Source organism: Heptranchias perlo, chromosome 12 (assembly GCF_035084215.1).
Source record: "Heptranchias perlo isolate sHepPer1 chromosome 12, sHepPer1.hap1, whole genome shotgun sequence".
Classification (NCBI taxonomy): Eukaryota; Metazoa; Chordata; class Chondrichthyes; order Hexanchiformes; family Hexanchidae; genus Heptranchias; species Heptranchias perlo.
The window spans coordinates 57,026,485-57,041,272 of record NC_090336.1 but is presented as its reverse complement, the minus strand read 5'-3'; the positions used below and the strand labels follow the sequence as shown (position 1 = coordinate 57,041,272).

The window sequence follows — 14,788 nt, the reverse complement described above, 5'->3', positions numbered from 1 at the left end:
AACTTGCAAAGAGAGCTAGTTCTGTGGAGAACTGCCCAGTGTAGAGGAAATCAATACTTTCAAAAGGAACATAAATTAAGCAAATATTTAATGTTAGAAACCTTAAAATTAAAAACAGAAAAAAAAACAATGGAAGCACGCATCAGATGAATCAGCAGAGATAAAAATAGGTCAACTTTTCAGGTCGGACTGCTGGTGTGGTTGACGGGATCTTCAAAAAGCTGATCAACCTGTATTTTCAACATTTTCTGTCTTGTTAATGGCAGAATGCAATGATAATAAGAACCTATTATCATTGCAGGAATATGAAACATGTACACAATGGATGGGTTTCCACTCAAAAATAGTTGGAGGAAAGACCATTTGCAAAAATGTCCAGGTAATCCAAGGCCACCTCAAGAAATAAAGGAAGAGGCAGGCAGACTTGCATTTATATATTGCCTTTCATGTCGTAAGGATGTCCCAAAGCACTGCAAAGCCAATATTGTACTTGTGAAGTATAACCACTGTTTTGTAGGTAAAACAAAGTTGGTCAATAAAACCCTGCGATACACTTCAAAGGAAGTTTGATTACAAATCCAAACAGTTTGGCTATGCACTTTGGGAGATAATTTATTCTGGACACAAAGATCTCTCTCTCCAATCCATGCAACACTGCAGGAAAACATCAATGTCAAGTTTTCTCCAAGAACATTGTCACATTCAACATACAGAGCTCTGTGCGCCATCTTACCACTGATTAGTGCATCATCCAGAACGATTTCATTCAAACATTTCTAGCTGTTTATGAAAGCTGCAGCTGTAATGGGTGTGTTGCTCTACAAGTTATGCGCTTCAGGGAAGATGACACTGCTCTTGCGCAGCTGATTTGAGAAACACCTTGCAGCGAGTCGTTGGTAATTGTTTTATCAGGTTGTACAGAAAGCCACTCCTCGGAATCAGTTAACTTCAAAATGTATTTAAAAAAACACACACCATATGCTGTATCCAGAGAATTCTACTGACATTAGTACACAAATGTCCAAACCTATGTTCCAAACCTTTTGTAGATATAGCACAAGAGAGCAAATTGTCACTTATGACCAAATAATTCAAGCAAATATGTGACACCAAACAGAATATATTATATACAAATGAGCACAAATACCTCATGGAAAAGATTCGTGTGATAAGACAGGTGTGATATAAAAATGATGGTGCAAGCCATTCTTAAAAGGACAGAAACACTGTTTTGGTTAGCTGGGTGTAGACTTTAAAGCCTAATTCAGGATATGTGGAAAGTCAAAAACTAATTTAAAAAAGATTACAGCTTAGTGATAAACGTTCACCATCAAATTAATAGTAAGTCAAAAGTGTTGAGACATTGAACTTGTCAGTCTCCACCCAACCCCCATTGAAGAAGTCTATTTCCAATAGTTTAAAAGGTAGTATTGTTTGTTACTATGTTTATAATTCCAGCTTTCTAAATATCTTCATGATTTAAAAAAAACCCTATACCTGTAGCATGTAACATATTTTCTGTGACATGCAAGGCCTCAGATGATTTAAAAATGCTGAGTAGAGCAGGTTTGTTACCAGTTAAAACTACAGTGCATGTGTTATTTGTCTTAAAATACTCATCACTGCAGATTTCTGTGCACTGCAGTGTGCAAGACTCAAACAGATTATCCATCCCTTTTAAAACAAAATGGGTCATGTCCGCTACAGCACACTATCGATATATAATCAACCATCTGTACACAACATTTAAAAACTAGAAACATAATTTGGTAGTACCATATTATAAATTGAAGTTACAAGATTTAACAATAAATTAATTTAGGTAAAAAGCATTGTTATGCATAATCAATCACTTCTTATTCACTCCTGCTCCCCAATCTAGTTGGTCCGAAACTCTAAAAGTACTTTGTCCCAAGCTCATGCAAACTTGTGGGTGCAATCCAAATCTACTCATGTATTTTCCTGCAGGTACCATGCAATGTACAACCTGCCAAAATATGCACGGTTTTAAAATTTAAAATTTTTCTGTTAAAGCAAGTCCTAACAGCAAATATTGGATTTCCCCACATTTTTTTCATATTTTGGAGTTTTTTTTCAAAAAAGCAAAAATAACATTATTGCCAAATAACAAGGTATTTATGACATGACTTTATAATAAATTGGATTAGTGGGTCAATTTGGCAAAGGAGAGCAAGGAACGATAGAACCTGATGCGGTCAAGTCAGATCTGTTGATGGATGGCTAAGTGAGTTGTACACCCCTTGGACCTGGCCACTTGAAGATTGGGGCTGTCTCAGGGGAATGATTTGGATGGGAGATAGCGATAGTTTTGGTGGTGACAATTCAATCAAAGATGGAGGGCTAAAGGTTCATTAGTTTGGAGTTAGAGATTGCAGCTGTAAGCTGAAGGAGAAGTTTTTTGTCCCCCCAGGGCACATATGGAAGTAGTGGGGTTGAAGGAGGATAAGCGGATGTGGGTGTTAAGAGTTACAAGGAAGTGACATAGCTTTAATCGGTGAGCGAGACCACGGGAATAGAGAGGCCACAGAATATGGGTAGGAGTGAGAGTAAGGGCTTCTACAACGGGAAGTTGGAGAGTGGGGATTAGGTGCAGAGAAGGAAGGTGGTACTAAGCAGACTAGCTGATATTATAGGTAAGTAACAAACTTTAAAGTGGAACCAAACTAAATAAACCTAATAATGGCAGCACAGAAAGGGGCAGTGGTATGTCACTCCTGCTAGACGTGGGGGTTCAGTGTTGACTCGGGCAATCACGTCTGTGGCAAGTGTCTCCAACTCACCTTGTTCGAGCGCAAAATCTTAGAAACTGTGTCGGAGACGGTGACAGTTTGACATGTCAGGGAGGGAGAGCAATTTCTGGAGTGAGAGTTTGAGAGGGAGGTCACACCGATGAGAGTTAGGGAACAGGCAGTGGAGGAGGAAATGGTACAATTTCTCATTGTATTGATTCTAATAAAAAAGGGGAGATGAGGAGAATTTTTTAAATTTAGCGAGTTATGATGATCTGGAATGCACTGCCTGAAAGCGTGGTGGAAGCAGGTTCAATAGTAAATTTCAAAAGGGAATTGGATATATATTTGAAAAAGGAAAAAATTGCAGGGCAATGGGGAAAAAGCAGGGTGAGTGGGACTAATTGGATAGCTCTTCCAGAGAGCCGGCACTGGTATGATGGGCCGAATGGCCTTATTCTGTGCTGTATGATTCTATGGTGTTGCACAAGGATTGGTGCTGGGACCATCTATGGGACTGTAAGATCAGTCCCCAAGAGGAGCCTGAATTTAGCACAGGCAATGTGGACAAATAGGAGAACATTTATGTTTCTTCTCTCCCCAACTCCTGAAATCTCAAGGTAGGGTACACTTTGTAAAAAAAAAAATTCTCTGGTGCTCTTACTGCCCCTCAGTCTTTTCCAACTAACTCCTGTCTGAGTAGAGCCAAGCATTTGGAAATAAGTGGATCTGGAACTGATCCCCATCTACACTGATCTAGTTGGGCAGTCTAAATGCAGCTTTAGTCGACCGAAGCATACTGTAGTTGGGGTCATTGGTCAATCGATTTTTTCACTGCAGCAAAATCAAAAACTACAGTAAATGCGAGAACATTATTACTCATCCTGCTGGGGAACATTAAACCTAATCTCAGCAGAGGGCATTATCAGTGTGGCATTATATGTATTTCATCATCAATCTTTCAGCTTTAGCTTTATAAAAAAGCATTTAACACTAGCAATCAGTCATCAGCTTACAGCCTCTGCCACAAAGTGTTGTTTGCCCTCACTTTTCTTAATTGTGGAGTGAGAAGAATAAATGTACTGAAGTATTTCCTTCTGGGGCATGAATCAAAAACTGAAAAATATGAAGTCAGAAGAGCAATGCTGTTCATATTCAGCAAATAACTACCTTTTTAAAACTAGTTCTCGACCACCAACTTCAAAAATGTAAGTTTTGTAATTTCACTATCCTGTATATAACAATTTGAAGTTTTTGCTAGCATAAACTAGTGCAGATTTGGTGGAGGAATTCCAAAAGGTACTGCAACTGTACATGGAGCTGTAAACGTAATGTTGAGTTACTAATTGAGAATAGGGCAGGATCTGACGTTAAATGACCGTCTCAAACTGAACCGTTAATAGTCCTCGGGTACTCCTTTCTGAAAACAAAATTGCAATTGCAGCCTCCCTGGGGCTGTCAAATTGAGCGGGCAGTATGGTGAAAGAATCACTGCAGTCTGAATTAAATAACCTTTATGTAAACCCAACCTTTGCGTTGAAATATGAGATCACCTTTGAAAATGGCAACATAATTGCATGTGAGCATTAAAGATACACCACCACAAAGCAAATACCTGGTGCAACCCCTCCACCCGTGCAATAGAAATCTAAGCTGTCCCCAGCTGAGCTGAAATGATGGCATCTGCCACCACAGTCCAATGAACGAATACAAGGATTGAATCCCGCCTCCCTATCCTTTTACCTTGCGAGAGGTAAAAATGCAGAACACAGTAAGGGTCCGTTTCAACACTTGCACCCATGCAGTCGGAAATCAGCCACATTCAACCCCTGCATTGAGGATCGAACAGGATCGACCCCAATCCTTTCCCCAGTGAAATTCTGCCCACCACTCAGCAGAAAGCACACAATACTTGCTCTACCGCACTCCTAACACCATCGGAGCAGGAATAACCCAGCCCCACATTGAATTTCTCTTTCTGCCCCAATACACTGACCGAAGATATTGTGCTAACCCACTGCACTTGACTTCTGCAACCAATGAGCACATATGTGAAAGGAATCCCCACCTTGCACTGGCCAGAAATATCGAGTGTGCCTCTCCCCCCCCCCCCCCCCCCCGCCCCCCCCGGTGCTTGGAAGCCAACCCAAACCTGAGTCAAACACTCCCAACACTGACCTTCGCTTAGGTGATGGAAGCCCACATCGCTCAGCTTAACAAACCCCCACGCACTGAGCACCGTTTCAGTAACCAGAACCCAGCCTCCTTATCAGTGCACAACTGCTCCAACCCTTCCACTGAGCATCACTCATCTCATTGGAGCCAACTTCCCCATCCTCCCCTCCTACTCTACTCCTCTTTCCCCCTCCCTCTCCATCTCACCTCCTTGCCCTTGCTCTCACTCTAATCACCTCTCCCCCTGCCTGCCTCCCCCTGTAGAAATGAAAATGCCCTCAAGTAAACAATATCAACCAAATTTTTACTAAGTACAGCAATAGGTCAAATAGTGAATGTATATACAGATTTTGCTAAATCTCAATTGGTGCTCATCTCCCAGATGGTCAGTATGTAGCAAAGATTTTGCTAATCACCCTTTTTGTCCACCCCATCCCCCCCCCACTGTCACTCCAGGTAAGCACTAAATACTAACTCAAGCTACCAGTCATCTATTAGCATTTACTACTGCTGTATCTGTTAAACTGAACTATGTATAAATTGCATGGCGACAAAGTATTGTGAATTGTGTTCCACACATATCTTACGCTATACACTGTTAAACATCTTCAAAAAAAAGCACTAAAATTTAGTGCTTTTTTTTTTGAAGATGTTTAACAGTGTGTAGCGTAAGATACGTGTGGCTTCAGCTTACTTAGATTTTTCTTTCTAAATTGCCTGTTTTTTTTTTGCTGCTGTACTTAATGCGTCTTGTTCTAGACCTATACCTATTTCAAACTGAGTTGACATCTATGAGCTGTAATAGTGACTATTTTCACACCACAATCAGTATAATGTCACGTGAAGCGACTTCATTCACTGAGAACAGTTATTCCTTCTAATTTTCCAATCAGTGTGCTAGTGCTAGAACAGGGACCACTTAATTTTGATTAATTTCACTTCAGCAATAAAATGCCAGAAACTGATCGCTATTCTAGATTATTTCTGGTATTATTTCACCCTGAACAAAGTTAAGATAGTTATTTATTAGGCTCAACTTTTTCTTGTGTGTCGAGCAACATTAGCACAAAATGAGAATTAGGATTTCCTCCAGCAACTGATTTGTGATTTTCACCAGTACAACTATCAAAGCAACAATTCAAGATGTGTGCTGCAGTACTGGGCAGCGCAGTTCAAGACTCACCAACACTTTAAACAGCTGATTAAATCACTGCTCAGCCTCTCCTCAACGATGTGCTGCTCAGAATATTCCGCTATATAAAGAATGCTGGTGCATTTAATTGGTTCCATTCATTGCTCGACACAAAACTGTCACAAAGATTAAACTGAGCAGAGCACTGCTCAGTTGTTTAAAGTGTTGGCGAGTGCTCAGCAGTGCGGTCATAGAGTCATCTTCAGGATGGTTTGCAATTAACCAGTTAAGGCCTATTGAAGACAACTAGTACTCCATTAGAAATGCCATTCTTAAACTGGAGGGTGCAGATCAGTTTCACAATGTTGACCTGGTAGCTCTACCACCTAATAGCATTCCCCAATTATTCATTGCGGGAGAGAGAATGGCAATCTCAGATTTCAGGCAGGCATCACTGAGTAAGTGGGGCATGAACTTTTCGCATGAAAAAACTATTGACTTGATACACAAACCTGCAATCGTCCTGAGACCAAAATGAAAAACAATTACATAGTTCTGTGTCCAAAAAGAAATGAATTTATACATCCAAGACAAAAATGGTTACCACTTGTCAGGGACGGTCCACCTCCCTTTCAAAACTGCTCTAGTCATTCCCCGCCTCAAAAAAAACCATGTCCTTGTAAACTACTCCCCATCCTCAACATGCTTGAACGTGTTGTCACCTCCCAGGTTTATGCCCATCTCTCCAATCAGATTTCTGCCCCTCCCACAGCACCAAAATGGCACAAACCAAAGTCAGAGATAACATTCTCTGTTACTGTGGTGCATTATCCAGACATGCAGTCAGGTTCCACATGTGATATCAAGAAACGGCTGAGTTGCACTGGATACAGCAAAGGCTATGGGCCCCGACAACATCCCAGCTGTGGTGCTGAAGACTTGTGCTCCAGAACTAGCTGCGCCTCTAGCCAGGCTGTTTCAGTACAGCTACAACACTGGCATCTACCCGACAATGTGGAAAATTGCCCAGGTATGTCCTGTCCACAAAAAGCAGGACAAATCCAATCCGGCCAATTACCGCCCCATCAGTCTACTCTCAATCATCAGCAAAGTGATGGAAGGTGTCGTCGACAGTGCTGTCAAGCGGCACTTACTCACCAATAACCTGCTCACCGATGCTCAGTTTGGGTTCCGCCAGGACCACTCGGCTCCAGACCTCATTACAGCCTTGGTCCAAACATGGACAAAAGAGCTGAATTCCAGAGGTGAGGTGAGAGCGACTGCCCTTGACATCAAGGCAGCATTTGACCGAGTGTGGCACCAAGGAGCCCTAGTTAAATTGAAGTCAATGGGAATCAGGTGGAAAACTCTCCAGTGGCTAGAGTCATACATAGCACAAAGGAAGATGGTAGTGGTTGTTGGAGGCCAATCATCTCAGCCCCAGGGCATTGCTGCAGGAGTTCCTCAAGGCAGTGTCCTAGGCCCAACCATCTTCAGCTGCTTCATCAATGACCTTCCCTCCATCATAAGGTCAGAAATGGGGATGTTCGCTGATGACTGCACAGTGTTCAGTTCCATTCGCAACCCCTCAGATAATGAAGAAGTCCGAGCCCGCATGCAGCAAGACCTGGACAACATCCAGGCTTGGGCTGATAAGTGGCAAGTAACATTCGCGCCAGATAAGTGGCAGGCAATGACCATCTCCAACAAGAGAGAGTCTAACCACCTCCCCTTGACATTCAACGGCATTACCATCGCCGAATCCCCCACCATCAACATCCTGGGGGTCACCATTGACCAGAAACTTAACTGGACCAGCCATATAAATACTGTGGCTACGAGAGCAAGTCAGAGGCTGGGTATTCTGCGGCGAGTGACTCACCTCCTGACTCCCCAAAGCCTTTCCACCATCTACAAGGCACAAGTCAGGAGTGTGATGGAATACTCTCCACTTGCCTGGATGAGTGCAGCTCCAACAACACTCAAGAAGCTCGACACCATCCAAGATAAAGCAGCCCGCTTGATTGGCATCCCATCCACCACCCTAAACATTCACTCCCTTCACCACCGGTGCACTGTGGCTGCAGTGTGCACCATCCACAGGATGCACTGCAGCAACTTGCCAAGGCTTCTTCGACAGCACCTCCCAAACCCGCGACCTCTACCACCTAGAAGGACAAGAGCAGCAGGCGCATGGGAACAACACGACCTGCACGTTCCCCTCCAAGTCACACACCATCCCGACTTGGAAATATATCGCCGTTCCTTCATCGTCGCTGGGTCAAAATCCTGGAACTCCCTTCCTAACAGCACTGTGGGAGAACTGTCACCACACGGACTGCAGTGGTTCAAGAAGGCGGCTCACCACCACCTTCTCGAGGGCAATTAGGGATGGGCAATAAATGCTGGCCTCGTCAGCGACGCCCACATCCCATGAACGAATTTTTAAAAAAGTATACCGATCACACCCAGCTCTAGCTCTCCACTACCTCTCTTGACATGTCCATTGCCTTGGTTCATTCAGACATCCAGTTTTGGATGAGCATTAATTTCCTCTAGTTAAACATTGAGAAGACCAAACCCACCATCTGCAGCACGCACCACAAACTCCATACCTTCAACACTAATTCCACCTGCCTCCCTGGCCAATGTCTCAGGCTGAACCAGACTGTTCGCAACCTCAGCATCCTGTTCATTACATAGAATCTACAACAAAAACTGGCCATTCGGCCCAACTGTTCTGTGCTGATGTTTATACGCCACACAAGACTCCTCTCACTTGAATTACCTCTTCCCACACTGCTCCCACATCCCGCCAATCCCTTCTCCCGCATGCATGCATCAAGCCTCCCCTAAAATGTGGCAATACTATCTGTTTCAACCACTCCACATGGCAGTGAGTTCCACATTTTCACCATTCTCTGTGTAAATTCTAAATTCTTTATTTGATCAGTTAGTCATTATTTCATATTTATGCCTCCTTGTTCTGGACTCACCCATAATTGGTAACAGTTTCTCCAGTTCCACCCTATTAAACCCCTTCATAATTTTAAAGACGTCAATCAGGTCTCTTAGTCTTCTCTTTTCTGGAGACAAGACCCCCAGCCTGTTCAGTCTTTCCTGATAGTTAGAACTTCTTAGCTCTGATATCATCCTTGTAAATGTTTTTTGCACCTTCTCCAGTGCCTCTATCTTTTTTTGTAGTATGGAGACCAGAACTGCACACAGTACTATGTTAAAGACTGCACAAATGAAAGTTATTGTAAATCCATGAATACATTAACAAGTTAAATGATATAACCTTCAGCCACCTAAAATTGAGCTATATAAACCCACTTTAAAAGTGTAGAATTGCACATTTTGTTTAGAAGTTCTTTTATAACTGAAGATTTGGCAAAACTTCACTGCCTGTTACAAGTTAAAATGCAAATGTACAAAGGCTTCACACTAAAAGAAAGTTCATTTTTTTCCCCCACATGTTACAAATCATTAGCCCTTGGCGCTTATTATTCATCATCGCTAAGCTGCGGATGATAATAGACACCAGCAGCCTCATAATGACTACAATGTCCTCTATAATGATGTTACTGCTGCTGTATGCTGGGCATACGGCATTTTAGTAAGCAGCTGGAGCCCAAGCAAATGATGACTATTATTGCAATAAGCAAAGCCAACTGTGTTTCAGTTCTCATTTAATTGATTCATACTGGGCAAATGATTCCTAACCAGGTGCTCATCATTTCTTCAGGCAAGTTTTTGAAATTAAAAATAAAACTGGCTGCAACGTATAAAATCTTTTGTTCCAAGCTCTATGCATCTTTGTGTATTAGTCCTAAATTTATAGCTGATAATTTAGTGCAAATGGACACAGTAAACTTTTCACTAAAGAGTAAATCCAGTTGAAGAAAGAACAAACTTGCATTTAGCCATGACACCGATCTGAAATACTGGGCCATGGAAAGAGAACAAAAAGAAACGCAAAGCAAAAAAAAAAATCGACAACTAGAAAAATACTAAGAAAACAAAAGAGAGTGAAATAAATGAATCAGCCAGTGCTCCTAGTCTTGATTATCTGGTGACCCCTGCTGGAAAGGATGTGCGTGGGCATCAGATGAAGACAGGATTGGGTTCAGTTGTGATGTCCACCACAGTCAAATGGGTTTCTGACATTGTACTAAATGTGCTGCTGCAAGGTCACTTGACCAAGTCAACAGAAGGCCTCCGGTGTTTGGAATCATACCCTCGCAGTAGACACCACTTTAAGAAAAGGGAAAACTAAGGTTAAGTAAAAGTAAACCACATATGCCAAAATGTATAATTCACCTTACAGAAGGTATATTGCAGAGGATTAAAAAGGTAACACCTGCAGTATTAATCCAGATATTTTTATATCATCAAAACAAAGAAACCTCAGCAGATTCTCACTTTTTTTTAATATTTGCTCTCAGGATGAAGGTAACACTGGAAATTTATTGCCCATCCTCAATTACTCCGAGAAAGCAGTAACGTGCCATCTCCTTGAACCACTGCAGACCATGGCTTATAGTGATGGGTAGGAAATTCCAATGGCGATGAAGTAACGATGGTGTATGACTTGGAGGTGATCATTTGCCCATGATCTTGCTGCTTTTGTCCCTCATATGGTAGAGGTCGCAGTGCCTAGAGGTACTCTCAAACATGCAGTGTCTCTAATACGTAGTAAATACTGCAGCCACACTGAGCTGACAGTGGAGGGGTGGATATGGAGTCCAATGGCAAAGGTGATCAGGACTGAATGGCCCAAATGGTGTTGAACTTCAGGCGTTGCAGTTGCACCCATCCACGTGGCAAGTATTCCATCACATTCCTGACTTCAGCCTTGTAGATGGAGGAGAATTTGAGGGGTCAGGTGATGAGCCATTTGCTGCTGAGTACACAGCCTCTACCCTGCTTTTGCAGCCAACCTGTCCAGTTTAACTGGTCCAGTGAAGCTTCTGGTCAATAGTGAGTCCCCAAGGTGTTGTTGGTAGGAGAATCAGCAATTGTGGTGCTCTTGAAAAATCAGGGGAAGGTGGTTGGGATTTTCTTGTTGGAGATGGTCATTGCCTGGCATGTGTGGTCATTGCCTGGCATGTTACCCGTCATTTATGAGCCCAAGGCTGGACGTTGTCCAAGTCCTGCTGTGGACTGGCATGGGCCATTATCGTAGTTCTGAATGCAACTGAACACTGTGCAATCATCAATATACAGTCCCACTCCTGACCTCATTATAGAGGGAAGGTCATAAATGAAGCAGCTGAAGATGGTTGAACTGAGACACTACACTGAAGAAATCCTGCAGTGATGTCCTGGAGCTACAATGACTGGCCACTAACAACCACAACCATCTTCCTTTTCTTCAGGTATACCTACAGCCACTAGAGGGATTTGCTCTTAAACCTATCAACCTCAGTTTTACGAGAACTCCTTGGTGCCATACTCAAATCAAATGCTGTCTGAATGTTGAGTGCAGTTACTTTCATTATCCTCTGGAAGGCAGATATTTTCCATGTCTGGACCAAGGCTGCGATGAGGTCTGGAGCCAAGTGGTTCTGGAGAAATCTGGTAAGCAGGTTATTGGTGAGTTGGTGTTGCTTGATAGCATTACTGATGACTCCATCACTTTTCTGATAAGGAGGCCAACAAGACAGTAATTGGAGGAGTTATATTTGTCCTACTTGTTGAGGATGGGACATACCTGGGCAATTATCCACATTATCCAGTAGATGCCAGCGTCATAACTGCACCAGAACAGCTTGGCTTAGGGGATGGTAAGTTCTGGTGCTCAGTTCCTTAGTATGACAGGTGGGATACTGTTAGGGCATATAGCCTTCACTGTGTTAGCTACTTTTTTCTCCCATGTAGAGTGAACCAAAATGGCTGGACACTGGCAGCCATGGGACAAGACAGAGTAGGATTGTCCATTTGGCACTTTTGGTTAAAGGTGCTTTCCAACACTGTAATCTTGTCTCTTGCACTGTAAAATATTATTCAACCTGCACACTTTGAACCAACATACTTCGATTAAATGTTTTGAGCTGAAACACACGATGTTTTATAACGAGATTAAGCTTAGAATTCCAAAAGGGTTTACAATTTTATTTTACTGAGTTCAAAACAGAATTGGATAAGCCTTTGGAAGGGAAGATATCAGGAAAGAGCAGGTATCTGGGTTTGGAGCAGACAGCTCCAGTTTAAGAGGTAGCACAGGCACAGGTGTGCTGGGCCGGTTGGCTTCCTTGTGTGCTGCAATTTCTAGAATTCTCCTGGAGATACCAAGTTCATACATAATGCATCTGAATGCTGAATTGACTGGGACCCACTTCAGATCTTGGCCTGGTCCATGTTCACAAGCTACTAACGTGAATCTCAAGTGTGCACCACAACATAGCTGGTAGCTCCTCACTCCCTCCTTAGCGAGCAGTCAGAAACCTAGACTGCTTTGCAGAGTCAGAAAAAGGAAAAGTTTATTTTTTTAATTCCCCTTTTGGATTATGCCTACCAGCAGGGTCACTAGAATTAAGTGGCACCTCAAGGCCATTTTTTGCAGCAGGCCCAACCAAATTCTGTGATAAGAGAACAGAGATTCTGTAGCAGATGCATCTAGGCATTTGCGGAGTTTTCTCCCAAAAGCTAGAAATGTAATACTTAGAGAGGAGAGAAGGGAGAATGACTGGAAACCTACCTGCCCTAATTATAAACATTTAGCAAAAAGTGTCAAACATATGCAACAGTGAACAGACTGAAGAAAAAAAGACGCTCCGCCCTTAAGCAATCTCATAGCAGCCACCAAAAGAGACCTATTGAGCAATTGTAATAACCAGCCAGAGATATGGCGGGAGTACAGCATGAGTTGCTCACATCTACACCCACAGTTCCACCTCAGGAGCCCATCAATAAGGCCAAAAATGGAAGAATTGACGTGTTACTATTTAGCAAGTACCTCACCCTTATGGAAATTAAAGAAGCCTTCGACAAACTGAAGAATGGAAAAGCACCCAGCATATGTGGCATCATTCCAGAACAACCAAAAAAAACACTGACCAAGGCACTATCACCTGCACCAGCTTTATACACAAGTATGGACTGGTGAAACTAATCCCCACCCGTGGCACCAACGCTTCACGTATTTTTACAAAGGTAAGGGATCCAAAACAGACTGCTGCAACTACAGGGGTATTACCCTATTGTCAACAGTGGCAAAACTATTCGCTTGGATGATACTTGCTCATATCAAGAGCCCTCAGAGACAAACACCGCAAACAACAGGCTAGCTTCACAGAGAATAGGTCGACCACTAAACAGATATTTACACTACAGCAAGTGGCAGCCAAACAATGCAAAGACAATGAAGCCACCATATGATGCAGACATCGATTTGAAAAAATAGCTTTTGCCTCACTGAAGAGTGCCTATGGCTCCTGTTAGAATCTCTAGGTATCTCTACCCAAATGATATTAATCAGAGAGCTTTATGCCCACACAAAGAGCAGGGTCTGTATCGACAAAGGTTTCCGAGCCTTTCAAGTTTAATATTGGAGTAATTCATGGTTGTGCTCTCGCCCCAAACTTCGTCTTGCCTGACGTTGACTATATCACAAAGTCAACAACAGAAAATAGTGTATGTGGGACCAGCCTGGACTTTGCAGACGACATAGCGGCCTTGCCTGAAACCATGGACACCCACACCGAAGCCCTACAAATCTTTGACCGAGATGCATCGAGCCTTAGTCTTCAGTTCAGCTGGAATATGATAAAGTGCAATCGCTAGGAAGCAAGATCATTCCAGCTACCTTCATAAAGATGACGATCCTTCTATACGGTGGATTCTGTGACATGATTCACTTACTTCGGTAGCACGATTTCCTTGATTGGGAACTGTTTTCCTGACTGCCATAGGCACATTGCATTTGAGAGCTCTGGAATGGACACTACCTCATATATGGAGAGCGAACATCAGTCACAATCTCAAAGCATGGCTCTACAAAGCATTAGTAATATCCACATTAGTAATATCCATATTTAAATTTGGCTCAGAAACATGTGTATGCATCAAAGTAACCAATAGCTGAATCGATGGACTCAATTCAGTATCGTTTTGCACACTACTTCGTGTAAAGCCTCAGGACAAAATCTTGAGTGCACGCAACCTGACAAATCAATCACCGCTGTCCTGTTTGGTTGATCCGTCCCACTCCTCTGGTATGGGCCTGATGCGCCAACCCACTTGAAACCACCACCAACATGGAAGAGGCCACGACGCAAGACTCACAAGATATGATGACAACATAAAAGTGTTCCTCAACAATCTGGGCCTTATTGCCAACAAGGCCCCTGAACCATAACAGTTGAAAGAAGCTGGGCGCAGCGATGTTCTCTTATGGATAAACCCCTAGATAACGACTTAGTTCAGTGATAGCACTCTTGCCTCAGTCAATCGGCTGTCGGTTCAAACCCCATGCCCGGGTCTATGCACATAATCTAGGCTGTGCAGTACTGAGGGAGTGCTGTATCATCAGAGCTGCCTTCTTACGGTTGAGACGTTAAACAGAAGCCTTGTCTGCCTGTTCAGGTGGATGTAAAAGATCCCATGCATTATTCAAAGAAGAATTCAACTCTTTCCTGTTGATGGGACTTTGCTGTGTGCAAATTGGCTGCCACACTGACCTACAAAACATTCTTCAAAAGTAATTAATTGGTTGTAAAGCATTTTG

At 42.8% G+C, this 14,788-nt stretch overlaps 1 protein-coding gene across 2 annotated transcripts in view; it reads right to left on the bottom strand.

Annotated features, from left to right (window-relative positions):
* The window catches only part of zgc:101566 (Transmembrane protein 263-B-like), a 178,170-nt gene that overhangs the window by 89,952 nt on the left and 73,430 nt on the right, over window positions 1–14,788 (bottom strand). Inside the window, exon 1 of one of the 2 annotated variants that reach the window (XM_067994161.1) lies at window positions 6,109–6,219. The exons of the other annotated variant lie outside the window; for it this stretch is intronic. Within the exon in view, the coding sequence (XP_067850262.1) occupies window positions 6,109–6,215 (107 nt within the window). The 5' untranslated portion in view covers window positions 6,216–6,219. Of the gene's footprint in view, window positions 1–6,108; window positions 6,220–14,788 lie in introns of those variants that run through there. 2 annotated transcript variants of the gene reach the window in all.